The following is a 19,043-nucleotide window of genomic DNA, read 5'->3' on the forward strand; positions in this document are numbered from 1 at the left end:
TGATCATAAAATTGTTAATATACAAAAAGTATACAATTGTGGAGATATGCCAGCCATATTGTTTTAATGCATAAATTCTACAATGTTGAGACAGTTACTAAACTAAGTTAACTAATGTTCTTTGGTTTATCATCAGCAACAAGTCAATATAGACTTTGTAGAGAAAGCTAAAAGATTCAGCAGTAATAGTCATTTTTAGAAGCTAGAATATCATACTATATTATGAATTAGTTGCACAATTGCTTAAAAAATCATATTCTAGAAGAAGAAAATTTTTTTAAAGAAGGAAATATCAAAGGATATGATATTCAAACGTTATAAAATGTTTATTAAATCATTTTCTATATTTACTACATTGAAATGTATTGGTAAATCACTCATTGAATTGACTACTATTTGATTTACAAAAATTAGGACAATAATTACATGTATGCGTTTACTTAAAAAAAAATCATAAATTGTTTGATAAATGATAAAAAAATAAAATAAAATATAGCAATAGAAGTAACATAAATTTCTTCATTCCCAATATTCACATGAAACAAAACAACTTGAAGATAAATTAGTACTTTCAAAAATAATGACTCAAATAATATATGAATATAATAAAACCCAAGAGTAAGTGAGATATGGTAAAATAATAATATTCATTTCATTTTATTTTACATTAGATAACTTTTTCAAAAAAACGATGGCCAAGAACGTGACAAACGGTTATTGCTTGTTATATGTCATATAAATTATTTATGAATATTTTTAATAATAAAGATAATAAAATAAATTCGAATATAGTAACTTATATAATAATATAATAGTTTTGTTTTTTAATAATTTAGTTTAGTTGTAAATTGTTTTTAAATTTTCCGATAGAGGCGCTGCTAAAGTCTTTGCACAAGGTTTTACGTTGGACATCTATTACATCTGCAGTTTATAATCTATGGGGTTGGTATAAACATAGTCTGTCAAACTGTCAAAATGGCTAACAAATAACCTCTCAAAGAATCGATATGAAATTGAATCCATTAAATAATACTATATAAGTCTTAGACAATATAATAATAATATAAGTAGTGTATTATATTAATATTTATTTATACTTATCATAAAATAAGTTCTGAAAGACGGCAAAATGTTGTCCGGGTGGTATTGCCGTTCAATGGCAAATATGCAATCGGAATCCGGCAATGATTTCGAGCAAGATGCCGAGGATGATAGAGATTTAGGAGCAAACGATTCAGACGATGATAGCAGGGATGAACAAACACCTATCGATTATAAAGTTCTTTACCATAACCTGAAAAGAAAACTGAAGTACCTATTATATGTAATAACCATTTTTTATGAGTAGCATTTAAGGTTTGATTGTACAATTATTTAAATCTACTATATTTTTCAGGAAAATGAATCCTTTCAAAGTGCATTGCAATCTTGCCAAAGACGCCATTTGAAAGTAGCTCGTGATAGAAGTTTTCTACTAGACAGATTATTACTGTATGAGAAGGTATACATTATTTCTTTACTGTATATTATTTAAGTTTATGTATGAATCATCGGCTTTTATTTGTATCAAAGACACTTCATATTTTTAATTCCCACAAGGTTTAGTGATTTACGTTATTAAAAAATATTACTGGCAAGGTATTTTTATTGTAACTTTGCTTAATAAATCATTAAAATCTCATCTAGTGCAAAGATTTTTTTTTCCGGATAATATTTGGATTCAAATGTAGGATTTAGACTTTACTTTGTGCCAAAATTGTATTGCCACTGATATCATTATTAGTTTTAAATATCAATAGGATATGGATTAACATATATAAAATCAGAAGCATATTAGTATACATTTTTATTAATGATGTAATACATAACCCTGTTCCAATAGTATATAATTATAATTTATATATCTGTATCACTTTCTTATATTTATTGTATTGATCGTTTTATACTAGTTTTTTAACTTCCCGAAGGAGAAGTTTATGTTTTCATCAAAAAATCCGAATCGCTAATTTTATGTTTTCTCGACGTTTCGAGCCATTCTGAATCGAATGAGACCAAATTTGGAAAAAGTATGTGTGTGTGTGTGTGTGTGTGTGTGTGTGTGTGTATGTGTGTGTGTGTGTGTGTGTGAACAGATTTTTGCCGTAAATCGACGTTTTCTCCAAAACGGTTGGACCGATTTCAAAAATTTAAAAGCCATTTGATGTATCTCGATGAGGACTATCGTCTCTGAGCTTTGTGCGGCGATCGGCCGGGCCGTTTCTTTGTAAATTGCAGAAAAGTGAAAAATTTTTCGTCCACGTTTTAGCCCGCAATTCTGAATCGATTCTGAAAATTCAAAAAACCGTTCGATAGATATTGGTTGGGAATCGTGCTGATTAGTTTTTGGTAAAGATCGGCCGGGCCGTTTTCTTGTAATAAAGTTTTTAAAAAAAAAAATTTGACGATTTTTATGATTATTTTTTTGACGAAAGATACCATAGTTTTCTAGGTCATACTAAAATATTACGGCCCTACGACAACTGGTTCAGCTTTAAAAATTCGTCAAAGTTTGCAAAAATCAGTATGGTCTTTTTGGCATTTGTCAAAATTAGACTTTTGATCGACGTTTTCTCAAAAACGCCTGAACCGATTTTAGAAATTTAAAAGCCATTTGATGTATTTCGGTGAGGACTATCGTTTGTCAGTTTTGTGCAACGATCTGCCAAGCCGTTTCTTCGTAATTTGAAAAAAAAGTGTTGAACTTTTCGTCCACATTTAAGCTCATCCTACCGAACCGATTTTAAAAAATCAAAAACTGTTCGAAAGATATCATTTGGGAATGATGCTGATTAATTTTAGGTGAAAATCTACCGAGCCGTTTTCTTGTAATTAACTGTTGAAAAAAAGTGTTAAATTTTCGTCCACATTTAAGCTCATCCTACCGAACCGATTATGAAAAATCAAAAACTGTTCGAATGATATCATTTGGGAATGATGCTGATTAATTTTATGTGAAAATCTACCGAGCCGTTTTCTTGTAATTAACTGTTGAAAAAAAGTGTTAAATTTTCGTCCACATTTAAGCTCATCCTACCGAACCGATTATGAAAAATCAAAAACTGTTCGAATGATATCATTTGGGAATGATGCTGATTAATTTTAGGTGAAAATCTACCGAGCCGTTTTCTTGTAATTAACTGTTGAAAAAAAGTGTTAAATTTTCGTCCACATTCAAGCTCATCCTACCGAACCGATTTTGAAAAATCAAAAACTGTTCGAATGATATCATTTGGGAATGATGCTGATTAATTTTAGGTGAAAATCTACCGAGCCGTTTTCTTGTAATTAACTGTTGAAAAAAAGTGTTAAATTTTCGTCCACATTTAAGCTCATCCTACCGAACCGATTTTGAAAAATCAAAAACTGTTCGAATGATATCATTTGGGAATGATGCTGATTAATTTTAGGTGAAAATCTACCGAGCCGTTTTCTTGTAATTAACTGTTGAAAAAAAAATTTAAGCCTTTTTTCATGGAACTTTTTTTGGCGATATACATCATGGTCTTATAGAACTTACTGTAATATTACGGCCTTACAACAAGTAGTTTAATTTTAAAAATTCGTCAAACTTTGCTAAAATTATTATCGTTTTTTTTAAAGTAGGATTGATGAAGTATATTATTTACACATTTTTTTGATCAAGTCGATTGTTTACATATATCGGGAAGTTCATGTAATTTGCCTCAAGGCTAAATACCAAACCAACTAGTTACATTGTAATTTCTTTTAGGTCGATCCCAGTTCTTCTGAGAGTGAAGAAACTGAGACATCTGATGAAGAACCTCAGCGATCAGAAACTATTAAAAGGTATCTTGTTTGCTAACATTTATAATATTACATTACTAAAATTACTATTAATACTAAAAATACTATTAATAATATTTCTGCAGGAAACGTGATAGTTTTCAATCAAGCAATCATGGGTCTGCACAGAACGTAAACATTGGAAAACCACAGCCTCCTCCTGCTAAGAAAAAGAGGACTATACCTGTTAAACAAAATCGGCAGGTCAATGTGGCATCCACACAAGTTAGAACACAGGTATGTGAATTTTTTTTCTTCACAAATAACAATAATTACATTATCTGTTTTATATTTTTAATAAGATATATATGTTTTTATTATTATAGCAACCTGAATCAACACCTCCAAGGGTGACCTTACCAAGTATGTCAACAATAACAAACAGCGGTGTAACTCTGTCAGATGGTCGGTTAACAGCAGAGGAAGTTGAACGGCATTTGCAATCACGCCAAAGTGGTGGCTATCGTGAACTATTATCAGAAAGAGCTCCACCTACAGTTCCCACTGAAATGTTCAGCAATGATCCTTCTCTTGACAGGTAATTTCAGTTTTTTATCCAAATAATTAACATTTCATCAAATGAAAAATCAGATGAAAAAAATTAAGCAATATGACAAGGAAAAAATGACATCGTCTTGAAATTATTTAATAGACTATTCAAATATCATATTAATTTCTCATTTTTAAATCTCTTAAAATTTTAATCTTAATATTTTAGTCAATATAATAACAAAAAGAGCAGTATCTCTCATAAACAAATTACATGTGTGATTACAATATATAAGATATAACAAAAATATATATATATAAGAAAAACATTCTCAAGAGAAAATTATAAATATGAAAAAAAAAATTTATAGATAATATAAATATACGATAAAAATAATTTAAACAAATTCTATAAAATATAATATAATTAAGATAATTCTAAAAAATAAACTTGCTCAAACTAGTTTTATATAATTTTAGTGAGTCTAATGATTTGTTGGAGACTTCACCAAGTAATATTGGAGAAGATTGTTTAAGTGTTGATATGAATCTACTAGGAGAATAATTATACATACATAACATTTTAACAATGTAAATTTGATATAATAATAATAATAATTTTTAGTAATACTTAATAATAATAAAATTTATATTGTAATTGAATTAAATTACGGTTTTATTTCCTTCACCCTAAGGAATAGAATATCCCTAAATAAATCTAAGGGATGGGCACCAGTAGGAATTTAAATAATATGATATTGATAATTAACAGATAAGATTATGAGCAATTAAAATATTTTGTAAATTCATTATAAACAACATTCATTTTCACAAAATTAACAGAGGTACCAATTTATAAGGTTGAGATCAAACCAATAATTTACTTAATAAATTAGTAAATTTTATGTATATTTCACAAATTAAGATTAATTTAACAATAGATTTTATGTAATAATTGATTTTTAAATTTCACTCTTAATAATAGATAATATAATTTTGGTATCAAGATTAAAGTTTGAGAAGTGGTAAATGTTATTTCCATCTTGAACTTCGTTGCCTAACATTGGGTGTTGCTTCTTGGGAAGCTTCCAATGCAGCTAATTCCTCATCAATCAATAATTCAAAATTACCAAGCTTGTCTGGACTGGGTATTTTATTCCACCGGACACTAAGTAGAAAAGAATCCCAAATTTTATGATTCCAGGTAATTTCTTAACTTTAATGATAATTAAAAATTCTATTTCATTTTTCTACTTACTCTGGTATTCCATCTGGGGGTAACACTACTGACATAATATTGTCAATCAACTTGTATTTTAAAATTCTATCATTGACGGTAGTTGATGTTAATGAAGGGGACGCATTGACCTGAAATAAGAGTTCGATATGATAAAAATTTATTTTTGTTACAAATTCTCTGTGAATAGATGGTTTATAAATGAGTAATTGAATGATTTCATCATGGTACCACTACAAACCTCTATGATATTTTTATTTATTATTACCTCTATTAACCATGGCTTAAGTTGGTTATCAATTATAATATCATATCCATAGCATTCAAAACAATGCCTGTCTGTGGCCATAACTGGTGCAACTGCTTTTAAAGAATGTGTTATAGTCCAAGATATAGTTCCAAATAATCTATCAGTAACAGCTTTTCCTCGAGTTGCTTCCAAATATAATCTTAGATTTTGAACTGACCATTTTCCTCCGTGCATAGTATTGTATTCCCCCTAAGGAATAATAATAAATAGCTGAGAAATCAGGATACTTTATAATAAAACTTGAGGTGGAAGGTAATTAATTCTACAGTACCAACATAGCATTTGCATCCAGTAATAGTAAATGATTTAAGTTGGTATTCTATACTTACTCCGTGTTTTTGGACGCTAACGTTAGTTAGATGAACATACATATTATCCAATTCGGTGACACTGGTGTCATATTTTACGGTGCAGAAACGACAGAAACCCAATCGGAAAAGGTATGCTTTAAGGGGACGAAATGAGGTCACCAGTACGTACAGGCGCAAGTCAAACTTTTTACCACCAATTAGTAGAGGATTATCAATGTACCTAAAATCAGTAATGGAAAAGATAACGAGCAATGTTGTTATATGTGAACAGTTTGTGTCTTTATATTCGGCTAACAAATATTATCTCATCTTCATTAACCTGGATATTACATAGCTTTCCTTTGTGAGCTGATGAAATGGCGTCCTGGCTTCTCTGCTCCATTTTTTTAATTTAGATAATTTATTTATGAGAAATATTCCAGCTCCCTGTGATTTACCACATGGTTTCATAATCCAGGTACTCTGAGGAGATTTTCTGTATTCTTCAACAAACATATTATAATCTGCAAAAAAGATAATATAAAATTCAATTTTGTTGAGTTTTTGTCTCTATTTATATTGCAACCTTTGGAATTATTCATATTTTTTTATAATATTCATATTTCAACATTTGGTTTGGCTTTTCCTTGTGTGTTGATTTTATTGATTTAGCTACAGTTATTCTAGTATAATCTTATTACCTGCTGGTAAGACAAAAGTGACTGGTATGAAATCCAAATGCAAATATCGCGTTCCCAAAGGAAAACATGGGGTATTGACTTCCACTTTTTCTGCAAGAGGAGAACCTTCGCGTTCCAATTCCTTTCGGTAACGTTTTATGTTCTTCACAAGCAAATCCTTCCGCGATATTTCGTAATGGTTAGGAAAATGGTTTATGATTCTGTATAAAACAAATCATGGGATTAAATTTTATGGCAATATATTTGTTATAATTAATCAAACTGTTGGTTACTGATTATCATGAAGACGGTATCCGCTATCCACACTGTATAGAGAACGCAGAGTCTGAATGCTGGACCAATAGAAATTCCAATCGTCGTCTGGGCTAACCTTAATAATACAATATTGCAATAGTGATAATCTTTTTTAATATTAACAATTTATTTTGAAACTGAATGCTAAATCCGTTCTTACAACCCATCGTTGTCTTGGGTCATATTGTTATAAACTTAGACTTAGACCTTTAGTAACTTAATAATTATTCTCAAAAATAATCTATTTGAAAACATTTAATATTCATCGAACATTTCGTAACGGTGTAAGGCACGATGCCACTACATGCATTTTAGATTTTTTGGTGTGTTAAAATAACACTTTTATAAGACCAGAAACTGCATCGAATCAATTCGTACAACTCAGTCGCCTGGACTGATTTTCTTGAAATTTTTATAGAGTGCTCTTTATAGAATTCTCTTCAGCATAAACTATAAGTGCCTCACTAAATTCTGATTTTTACTTATATTAATAAATCCAATATAATAATGAGTTAGGTGCCTTTCAAAAATTGTATAAAATTCTATAATTATTATTATACTTACTTGAATCCATCCTCTTTTTTCACAGTTATTAACTATTACTGATTTATCGGTGTCTGTGCAAAAAGCTAATCGCACCTTTTCGGCATATGAAGGTGCGGCCACTCTAAAATTAGTAAACTACAATTAGACTTTTACTTAAAAAATTGAATTATTTTGAATGTCCTTAAATTTTTAGGCTTAGTATTGAATCACGCATAAATTTGATGAGTTTTAAAAACAAATTGAGTAGGATTAAATGAATGAATAAAGATTATTTTATAATAAAATTATGTACGAGGTTGTACCTTAATTACATACCTTAATTTATAATACGCCGACAATGCAATCCTTGGCAGCCTTTGTTGGACTGATATGCTTCTGTCGATTCGATTCCCGGTTCTATTAATTTTGAATGATAAAATATATGTTTATAATTTTTTATTAATCAATGCCATGACACCAAACTATGAAACTGTAAAAATAATTTAGATAGACATACTTCTATGTTCTAAACAATTTGTGAATTCATTTTTGTGTGCTCATAAATATATAAATGCATCCAAGATATGAAATATTATGCAAATCATTAAATATTTTTGTAAAATTTCAACGAAATATTTTTATTAACATTATGAAAAGGGCGCGTACTTTGTGAAATTTAATAACTATACTTATGCCAATTTATAGGACAGACATTTTTCCAATAATTGCATTTGAAGAAATGTCGGTGGTTGTAATGGTAAATTTATATAAAATGTGCGGTTCATTATTTAAAAAAAATCTTAAAATGGTTACAAAGAAACGAAAAAATATGAAAAAACCAGAATTAAAAATAAACCAGAAATCGAATCGACGATCTGGGAAGCATATCACATTATCTACTTTTCCAAGGTTCGTATTGCCATTCTACGTTTTAAAGTGAATATGAATGAAAACTCGAAATTTACCAGGAATATTTGTATTATTAATCATCATATCAAGAAGCATTTAGCCTTCTTAATTCCTTGTTAAATATTTTTTCAACAAATTAAATTTAAAAAAAAAAATCGCACGAATTATATATAGAGAAAGGATAGTTCTAATAATATGATCGAAACAAAGAGATCGTGGTCTTTGAAGATTGTTAGCCTAAGCCTAAATATAATAGAACAAAAATAAAGATAGCACATGACATTTTTGATACTATCTCTTCATAAGAAAAGCAATTAGTATTTCTGGGTTTTTCTGGATCATGGTTTTTGAGAATTATTAGCCTAAGCCTAAATATAATAGAAAAAAATAAAGATTGCATATGAAATTTTAGATACTATCTTTTCATAAGAAAAGCAATTATTATTTTTGGTTATTATATTCTTTAATTTTAAATATTAATTAAACTCAAGTAAGCCACATAATCGATCGATTTTATTTTATCAGTTACTTCAAAAAGACTTCCAATTTAACAAGTGTCATATTTAATATCAAAAGTTATCGCAATATTTGAAGTAGGAATCATGCATATTGAAATATTGTTCACGGATTAAAATTTAGACAATTTTGGAAGTTTTGACATCAATGTTCAAAAACATGTAAACTTATGCTTAAATTCTTGTGTCGAATTCAATGTCTTACCTGCCATACATCGGGTTAGCTGTGGTAGCTCTTTTAGATTCTGTCATTTTAGAAAAATAATTGTATTACACAAATAAAACGTCAAAAATGTCATTAATTTATTTTCGTAGAAGAAAAGCCATTGTTCTGATAAAAATACAAACTTGATTGATCAATATTATTAGCATCACCGTCGGTAAGGTGGAGAAAGGTGTTCCAACGGTTTTTTAATCTATGCTGCGATTGATTTTAGAAAAAATAGTAAAAATAAATTAATCTGATATATAGAATTCATTATTTGCATTTTTCATTATTTAATTAATTAAGGTTTATATAACAATTTTTTAATTATAATATTCTTTCATCTAAGAACAAGGAAAATAACCATGAAAGTCTGATATCAAAGTCAGTCAGCTATTTAGAGTAATAGTAAATTTTAAACTTAATATAACATTTTTCATTATTAAAATAAAAAATCTGGCTGGTTCTAACACCCCATTACTTTTTCACTTCTTTTCAGTTCCTGGATCATAAAATTGGAATGATGGACAAATTTCAATGAAAATTCTTTTTTCATATTATTCATTTATTATTCTTTATATATAGCATAAAAGGTGTTTTCAAATATTTTTATTAAACTTTAACACTTTGAATATCAGAGAAAGTAGTTTTGAGTTAAAATTTACACAAGCATCATTAAAAAAGCTAAAACAATATTTAGTTTGTTTTTTATGCTGCATGCTTCAATGGATAAATAAAATGGCTTAAAATTATTTTTCAAAACCTAATAGATTCACAAATACAAATGAGGAAATATTATTAAAATCACATGTTGCTTCACAGTCACTATTGAGACCATTTAACTGATAGGTGAGCGTTCGGTTAATTTGCGCTTTTCCAGTCTACTACTTATATTTTCTGCGTTAAAAAAACTAACCAAATTTAATTTTTTAAATGATACATTTATACCAGTGACAGGTTATTTAAGTACTTTTTTAATAATGCAATGTTTACCAATGCTGTTTGTAAAGGTAATTTAAATCGGTTTATATGGTAAACTAAACACAGTATTAATAATTAGATGATTTCTTGAAAAAGTATTGAAATATATATATATATATATATATATATATATATATATTGAATGGTAGAGTCTTGGATTTGTGTATATTTTGTAGAGTTTCGAACAAGAATCCAAAAATAATACAAAATAAAAAAACAAGAAAAGTTTTTAATAAACAATTTCTTTATTTAATTATTTGTTTACTGTCAACGTTTTGGAACTAGGTACGTTCCATCTTCAGGACATCTGTCAAGAAACATGATCTTGATGAGATTTAAGCAAACAATATGTTTAGGAATAGAAAATAGGATTATTGATATTCTTTGTCGCACTTGTGGTTTCGAATATTTTTTGTGCATTTGCCTATTTTTGATATATTTCATAGCTCAGGGAATCGTTCAAATAAAAAAAAAAAAACAAATTAAATCTAACAAAACGAGCAAAGCATTCGTTATAAGGGATGTCATGTAAAAAGCTCTATGCTCATAGGAATTGAAAATGAATCATATCTAGTTAATGCAGTGGTTTTCAACCTGTTTGTACAGCACCCTCCCATTTTTTGAATAATAATGCAGCGCTTCCGATATCTCGATATACATCAAAATATTTATTCGTGTTTAGTCATTGATTTTTCATATCTATCATTTTAACGTTTTTTGAAATTAAAATTTGTAAGCACCTGTACTTCCTCTTTGCAACAATCTCGCGTTCCACAAGTTGGAAAACACGGAGTTCATGTTTGTTTTTCTTGAAATAAATAGTCGGGAATGTAATAGTGTTTCAGGTTTGGTAAATTTTGAATTTGATATATTGGGAGGATGTAATTTTTTGATCAGCTTTTATATGAATTGTCGATTAAAATGGGTAAAATTTCGCGCACATACGAGTTAAATGGTCTTTAAGGGCCATTCAAATTTAATGCATTTGTTATCTTATCTCGCCAAAAACTAGGATTTTATTTCATCAATATTATTAACACGAACCATTTCCTTAAATAAATTTCGTAATTATCACAGATAAATACATTTTAACAATTTTCATTATCTACTCCATTTTTTTCATCAATGCATGTAAATTCGAATGGCACCTCAATTAACACGTCAATCGCCACGATAATATCAGAAAATTTAACGTGTTAATATGAAGAGTATTTCATAAAAAATAATAACATTGACAATAATTATCGAAGTATCGAGTCTGTGAGTCAGAATTTTTAATCTCGTGTCAAAGTTTCAAAATAGTCGTTTGCTTCATTGACTAGCATCAGCTTCGGATGAGGTATCCGGTTGAACCTTTCTTTGTGCCCATGTCGCTTGCATTCGAGCCTCAGGTTGCTGTCGGTGGCCAGGTTGACACATTCGATGGTGTCCGTGGAACATCCCAAACACGTCCCACATACGCAATTCAGGCCACTGCCACATGATGCGTTGTAGCGGTCACATGGACCCAATGGACCCTAGATAGAAAAATTTCATGTATTTATTTTCTTAACTCTCCGTAGGGTAAGTTATAGTAATCGCAAAAAATCAAAAATAAATTTTTTTATATATCTTTACGTTTCAGAGGTTTCTGAACATTTTGGCATACTTTGTAAAAAAACGGATGTATGTATGTGTATGTGTTTGTGTGTGTGTGTGTGCGTGCGGATACAAATTTTCGTCAACGATTTTGGGAACACCGATCAACCGATTTGAATAATTCAAAAAACATTCGAATCGTATGGATAAGGAGACGTGCCGATTAGTTTTTGGCGAAGGCAGGTCTAGCCGTTCCGAAGGCAAAAAGTGCCAAAAACGGTAACTCAGTTTTTCAGAGAACGGACCGTTCGATTTTAATAATTCAAAAAACATTGTACTTTTATTGACAAGATGAACAATTGATTAAATTTTCATAAAGGCAGGTCTAGTGATTTTGGAGATCTAGTGAAAAAAGTAAGAAAAAATTATTATTTTTTAAGTATAAATTTTGTTTACATTCCTATGGATTCCGTACCAATGTTTATACGTGAGACGGCGACGCGGCGCTTACGCGTTTCGATATTTCGTCTCTATGCAGTTAAAGAAGTACGATTGCTTTGAGAAAAGTTCAGAACTTCCAAAATATTTCAAAATAAAGAAAACATTTTTTTTCGAAGTCTTTTTTCCAAAAAAAAAAATCTAAATTTTATAGTTTGTCAAAAATCTAATTTTTTCAAAGTAATTTTTTTTTTCAAAAATGTTAACCTTTTAAAAATTTTTTTTTTGGTACAAAAAGTGCCAGCAATTTGCCTTAAGGCACTATGCCATGCCCCCCACTAGGTATTCATTTATTTACTACTTTATTCACTTGTGTTAGCTATGCCTAGATGGCAACGCTGTATTATACGAATGTTGATATGAATGGTAGTATGGATCTATATAAGATTACTATGGGTGGATAATAGTAGCATGAGCTACTATTATAGATAGATATTGTGAGAGACCATTGAATATAGAGACCAATAGTGCAATAGAGATTTTGGTAATAGAATTTTGGTGATGGTATTTGTTTTTCTATTCCACATTATTAACAACTAAAATAAATTGGTCCCAAAATTTAAAAAAATGTTTTTGGTGGAGGACAACCCTTGATAAAATTAAATTGTTTTTGAAGTAAAATGCAAGGTTTTCCACAAGCTCAAGAAAATTTTAATCGAAATTCAGTAAAAAAACATTAATACATAGAACACTGGAAGCTGGATAAAAAATCATTTGATTATTAAAATCACTTTTACGAAATAGAGGTTTGTGCTAGTAGGGTTATAATTTAAAGCTGTATTAAATACTAATTATAAAAAACTGAAACAAATAGTTGGGCAAAAATAAAACATAAGGGCCACCGGTGGCCTACTCTTACCATTTAGGGGTAAAAAATAGATGTTGTCTCGAACAACTTGTCAGATTCTCATTGTCAGTTATACTGATCGTTATTATAAAATTTCATAAAAATCGGACAAACCGTTTCGGAGGAGTATTGCTACTAGCATCACGCACTACAATTTTATATTTAAATTTAAATAAAGGCATATTATATATTTCTGTTAATATTTACTTACGCTATTGCAAAATATTCCACATATATTTGTATTAAATCCATAAACGCAGTCTTCGGGATCTACTTTTGGTTGAAAATTACAAAAATGTGGTCGACGGCTACTGACGATCCATCTAGAAATAGAAATAAAAATTATAGAAAATATATATTATAAAATGTATATCATTTAATTTTATATGAGGTATGTAGGATGTCAATATGACTTATATATAAACTGGCAGAGGGGATACATTTTATATTATATGTTCAAATATTATTTAAACAATGTGATATTTTTCATAATAACATAACATTTATATACAAAATGATTTATATACATAATTGTTATGCACTATTTTTTGCATAATTTACTATATAAATTAAAAAAAAAATAATACTGAGATCACGATTGATATTGTATCAAAAAATATTCACAAAATCACTTTTACACCTTTCACAAAAGCACATAGGCAATAGTTTATTATTTGAATTGAATAAAAATACTTTTGGGGAAAGCAAGCAGCACAAAATTTTCACTGAGTGAAAATATGAGAACTTATCATTTATTATATTATTGTGTTTAGTAAATTTTTTTCCACGGCTTTAAAACTTAGAAAATTGAACTTACGCATTTGCTATCATTACGAATAATACTATAGTGATCCGGTTGCTCGTTTCCGACTGCATATTTATACCTAAATTCGTTAACTGTTACGTAATTTATCAAAAAATGAAACAATACACTGTCAGAACTCGTAATGAACGAAAAATTATTAAGTTTTCCTTTTTATAAGCGAATCAAATAATGATATTCAACAATGAGGGTTGATAGAAAAAAAAATGAATATTAATTATTCAAGGACGCATGATTTTTAATCGTTTCGAATTCATTAAGAACGCCTCACGACGGCGTGATTTTTCTTAAAATAAAAAATATATTGCTACATGGAAAGAATTATCGATGCACTTGCATAATTTCATGTCATGAGAAAAATCAGATTTCTAAAATGTTTAATGAAAATGCCATATTATGCATTGTGGTAAAATTATTTTTAAATGACTGACGGGCGAAACTGTATGAACTGAAATAGAATCTGTTGTACATGGATTTGTCTCCAAAATGTTTATCAATGTTGACAAAAAAATTAAATATAAGTTTAAATATTGCAATTGTTTAAGGTAAATTAATACATTTTTCTACACAATTTCCAAAACAAAAACGTCGAATAAATTTGATTTTTTTTTAGTTGAAGACATTTGATTTGTTAAATTAAATATCACATTCGCCATTCAAGATATGGTAGGCTTCATATTTTTTTTAATAGCTTATGATTATACTTTTTATTTTGGATAAATTTTTGGTTTTATTTTCCTTAACTAAGGGCCTCCTTTTTTTTCAACAAAAAAATTATTCATTTTTTTATTTATGATCATTTGCACGTTTTGGTGCATATGTTATATATGAAATGTTTTCCAGAAGTTTTGAAAAATTGGAATTTTGAACATTAAATAAATACTCACTAGAAATGAAATTATGTTCATCAAAAATTAATAAATTAAATTAAATTAATAATAAATTATTAAATGGAATAAAATTGAGTTATAGGTATGGATGTTGGCGATTAATTATATTGGTCTTTACTGAAAATTTAAATTATTAAAAAAAAATAGTTCAAAAATATTTATATATATATATATATATATATATATATGATTTTCGGATTCTAGGAATCAAAATAAGATACTTTGCTGAAGAAACCATACCTCTAAAATGAATTCTGATGTCCCGTGCATTGACCCAAAGATAAGGGTTAAATTTCGAAAAACCTCTCAGGGGGGTCCCAGGGGAAGAACCACGGGCATGGGTGGATCTGCCTTTCAAATTTAGTTGGGGGTTGATCATACATTTGGACCCGATTGGGGCACTCTATTTGAGTCAAAACGGAGTTTTCCAAAATTTGACCCCAGGAAAATCAGAATTCATTTTAGAGTTATAATTTCTTCAACAAAGTATCTTATTTTGATCTCTAGTATCCGAAAATCATATGTTCCTATGCGACTTTTTTAACTCATGCAAATCGACCCGCTCTAATATATAAGATAAGATAAGATAACATAAGATAAGATTTGTATATGAAAAACTTACAGCTTACAGCTTTACTATTTTATTCCACACATTTTATGTTTTAACAAGTCTTCAGTAAATTAATTATAAATTAAATTAATAAAGTTTAAGTAAACTTACAATTTGACAAAACTTCGAAGCCTTAATTTTACATATCACACTGCAAGTAGAGAAACCAGACAATTTTTTTTTTAAAGAGGGGAAAACTTCTTTTACTTTATTCATAAGTCAATTAATACTCATTTATCATTTCCCACTGAATAAAACAATTTTACACATCAATTAGAAATTTTATAACAGTGTATTTTTTATTATTGGAATTCTTTAATGATTCATTGGGTCAATAATGTGTCAAACACTAGACACTTTTGATAAGATATTTAAAATGTGTCAGTTGTCGAACATCCAAGTCCTTCAGATTTAATTGTATGGCCTAAAGTTTATCGCTATTATTAAATATATATATAACAATATCCATGATATTTACAGTTCACGACAGTGTAAATGTGTGAACAAATATTTAATTAAAATCTATTTGTTAAATGTTTGAATATGTATGAACAGAGTGTTTTACGCTTTGAAATTAATTGCTTGATAACTGTTTTATTAATTATTGGTCATTGGCATCATTAATCAATCATATGGAGACGATAACGAGTAACAAGAAAGTTTTGTAAGAAACATAATGGATTCACTAAATTTACTGCTCTAAAAATGAACAGTCGTTGTGTAATGACTATGAACGTGGGATAGTACAAACCGGTCCTGGGTCCAACTGACCCAGCTTGATATCAATCAGTATGAAATCAATTTTCCACTTGAGGTTATAGAACTCAAATGCTATATCAAGTGAAAATCAAACGCCTGTTGTGAGCATTGATAAAATTTTCTTTCAACTTTCTTAGTAGAATTTACCTCTATATTTTTATTAATCCGCTTCTTAATTCGAGGGACGACGATTAAAATATTCATCGAGTTGTCCGAAGACATCATTTGCGATCAATGATCACAAATTAAAATTCAGTCTTCTTTTTTCTCTAAGACGTGGTTTTGAGAAAACCTTTTTTAAGGGTGTCAATGAATGAACTCGACAACGTAATTAAGACGACAGTTTCTATGAAAGAGTTTTCTAAAAATAACACAGAATGAAAAAATAATCGCCAAGAATAGGGTTAGATACAATGTAGAAAGATTTTATATATTTATTGAAGAAGGTAGTAATTCAGTTGGTATTCGATATTCTGCCAGTTTAGAATAAAAAGAAGGCGTATGGTTGACTCTTTACTCAGAAGAACTCAAATAATTTTATTCAGAAGTTTTTTTAATAAATTAAATCTAAATATTTGGTAGTTCTACAATTCTCATGAAGAATCTACATGTTTTAAATAATAATTAAAATTAGTCTACTAAAGGGGTATTCCAATCTAGAAGTTCAAATAGAATTCAACAATATATGTACAAGAGTACTTTCAAAAAAAAATTTTTTTGAGGTACAGCTGTATGATTACGTTGATGCTTCTCTGTTTGCTTTTTTCATACAATACCCACGATTTCTCAACTTTTACCGAACCAATTTTCTTGAAATTGTTACAGTTTTCTTTATAGGCTTCTCATCAGTATGAACTTTATCTCCATCTCTAAATTACGATTTTTATGTTTTTTTCTAATTTGAGAATATCAAATTTTTTTTTAAAAATGGCTATTTTGTGAAAAACAATGTTTTTAAACATGTCCATAGTTCATACAAATGCGACACTATTTTAGAATAATAATCGTTCTCTTTTTATTGGAAAATTTCTAGGGCTAAAATCAAGCCAATAAATCGTGCCAGTTTATTGAGACCCTTCATTTTATCACCTGCTAGAATTAATTATTTGACTGTTTTCAATTCAATTCAATCTCATAATCTTAAAACATTAATTAATAACTTATAAAAATGGATAATATAAATATCCAATAATAGCGATTGTTTGATCAACTGATTTTTTCTCTTGTAGAGTTTGTATCTCGTATTTCTATTCATTGAGATTTAAATATATTCCTTAAATATAAATGTCGATTTCATACGAATTCTGTAATTACCGTTATTATTATTGATGATACAACTTAAAATGAGGAACCATTTACGTCAAAACAGGTACAGTTCCAAAATAACGAGGAAAGAAAAATTTTGACCTCTCAATAAAGATAATGAGACAAGTGATCGAACATGGAATAATTTCAGGGGAGCATAACCTATGTGTAACTTTTTATTTAAAAATTGCAATTTATTTTTAAGTACATTTATTGCAAGTTTTTATTTTAATAAATTTTGAGTTCTAGTTTATTCACAATTCGATACAGGTGTTAAAAACATAATTATCAGACATCACAATATTGATGTAATTATTTGTTATTAATATACGTTGCATAAAAATATTAGATTATTAACTTTATAAAAAATATATATTAAAGCTTTATTGAAATTTCTGACTTATTGTTATAAACAACTATTGGGACATATGTTGCTTATTTTCTGAGTAGGTACTTATGTTTTGTTGGTTTACTTTTATTTTGTTGATTTAATAATGATGTAACAATAATCACCGGAGATATTTTTTTAGAAAATTTTCAAAAGTATAATATAATGAATTTGAATTAAAAAGCATTAATGAAATTTTATATAATATTTAGAACTTTTATATTTTATTCGCCTAGCATGTTTGCATCAGTTTGTAATTTCTGATTTTTTGTCGCAAGGTCATGCAGTCTAGTTTACAACACAGTTTCTCCAAATAGTAATAATTCATAAACAATTCGTAAACACGAATTTTAATGTGGGATATTTAACAAGTTTGTCTTGCCTTATAGCAATTAGACTCGGGATTCTAATAAGTATATTTTAAACAAAAATTATTATTAAAAATATTTTGGCCACATAAAACACGAAATTATTTATGCTGAAAAATGGTTAAAACTATTTACTTCTAGTATTATATTTAAGCAAAGTTTTATTTTTAACTTTCCGTAGGGCAAGTTATAGTAATAAGCCAAAAATCGAAATTCAAAATTTTTGCATTTCTTTACGTTTTAGAGGTTTCTGAACATTTTGGCATACCTTAAAAAAATGGATGTGTGTGTATGTGTGAAGACATTTTTTTCTCGATAATTTCAGGCGTTTGGATGAACCGATACAAAAAATCACAAAGTATCACGTGGAGGAGGGAGGGATATAGTAAGATATCACGTATATTTATTTTTTAACTGATTTTTAAAAAAAATCAAACCTTTTGGTGATGTTTGGTGGGAAAGGAAGGTTGGTTAATGTTGAATATCACCATGTATCACCAAGGAGGAGGGAGGGTCACAAAATCCTTAAAAAATCGCTCACGTCACTAATGGACGCCGCCTAATATAAGTGAATATTTATGAAACTCCATTTAACTAATGGATAAGTTTCCTTGTTGTTCATATATTATAAAGTTGAAGAACCATTGACAAAATCTCAGGACGAGTAGTGGATATTGT

The 19,043-nt window shown here is 28.6% G+C and overlaps 2 protein-coding genes across 2 annotated transcripts; one reads left to right on the forward strand and one right to left on the reverse strand.

The window, feature by feature from the left end:
* The first annotated feature begins 990 nt into the window (after nt 1-990).
* LOC113386263 lies at nt 991-4,897 on the forward strand. The gene is made up of 6 exons (XM_026624054.1): nt 991-1,324; nt 1,397-1,501; nt 3,770-3,846; nt 3,930-4,080; nt 4,170-4,381; nt 4,813-4,897. The coding sequence occupies exons 1-6, from the start codon at nt 1,130-1,132 to the stop codon at nt 4,895-4,897; spliced, it is 825 nt and encodes a 274-aa protein (XP_026479839.1). The 5' UTR covers nt 991-1,129.
* A 467-nt stretch (nt 4,898-5,364) lies between these two features.
* LOC113386264 (probable tubulin polyglutamylase TTLL1) lies at nt 5,365-9,365 on the reverse strand. The gene is made up of 9 exons (XM_026624055.1): nt 9,319-9,365; nt 7,729-7,831; nt 7,143-7,240; nt 6,871-7,070; nt 6,510-6,693; nt 6,209-6,410; nt 5,838-6,068; nt 5,591-5,700; nt 5,365-5,500 (listed from the first exon to the last, which is right to left on the reverse strand). Exons 1-9 carry the CDS (start codon nt 9,363-9,365, stop codon nt 5,365-5,367), a joined length of 1,311 nt encoding a protein of 436 aa, XP_026479840.1.
* Between the last annotated feature and the right edge of the window lie 9,678 nt (nt 9,366-19,043).

The sequence above is a fragment of the Ctenocephalides felis genome, unplaced genomic scaffold, assembly GCF_003426905.1.
Source record: "Ctenocephalides felis isolate EL2017-DRISC unplaced genomic scaffold, ASM342690v1 CF-g0.4_SCAFFOLD_03571, whole genome shotgun sequence".
Classification (NCBI taxonomy): domain Eukaryota; kingdom Metazoa; phylum Arthropoda; class Insecta; order Siphonaptera; family Pulicidae; genus Ctenocephalides; species Ctenocephalides felis.

Excerpts from the sequence above, each read along its gene's own strand:
- LOC113386264 (XM_026624055.1), bottom strand. The coding sequence starts at position 9,365 with ATGACAGAATCTAAAAGAGCTACCACAGCTAACCCGATGTATGGCAG. Across the intron at positions 7,832-9,318 it reads GCTAACCCGATGTATGGCAG|AGTGGCCGCACCTTCATATG; the intron begins GTAAGACATTGA and ends TACTAATTTTAG. Across the intron at positions 7,071-7,142 it reads TACCGTCTTCATGATAATCA|AATCATAAACCATTTTCCTA; the intron begins GTAACCAACAGT and ends TGTTTTATACAG.
- LOC113386263 (XM_026624054.1), top strand. The coding sequence starts at position 1,130 with ATGTTGTCCGGGTGGTATTGCCGTTCAATGGCAAATATGCAATCGGAA. Across the intron at positions 3,847-3,929 it reads CGATCAGAAACTATTAAAAG|GAAACGTGATAGTTTTCAAT; the intron begins GTATCTTGTTTG and ends ATATTTCTGCAG. Across the intron at positions 4,081-4,169 it reads CCACACAAGTTAGAACACAG|CAACCTGAATCAACACCTCC; the intron begins GTATGTGAATTT and ends TTATTATTATAG.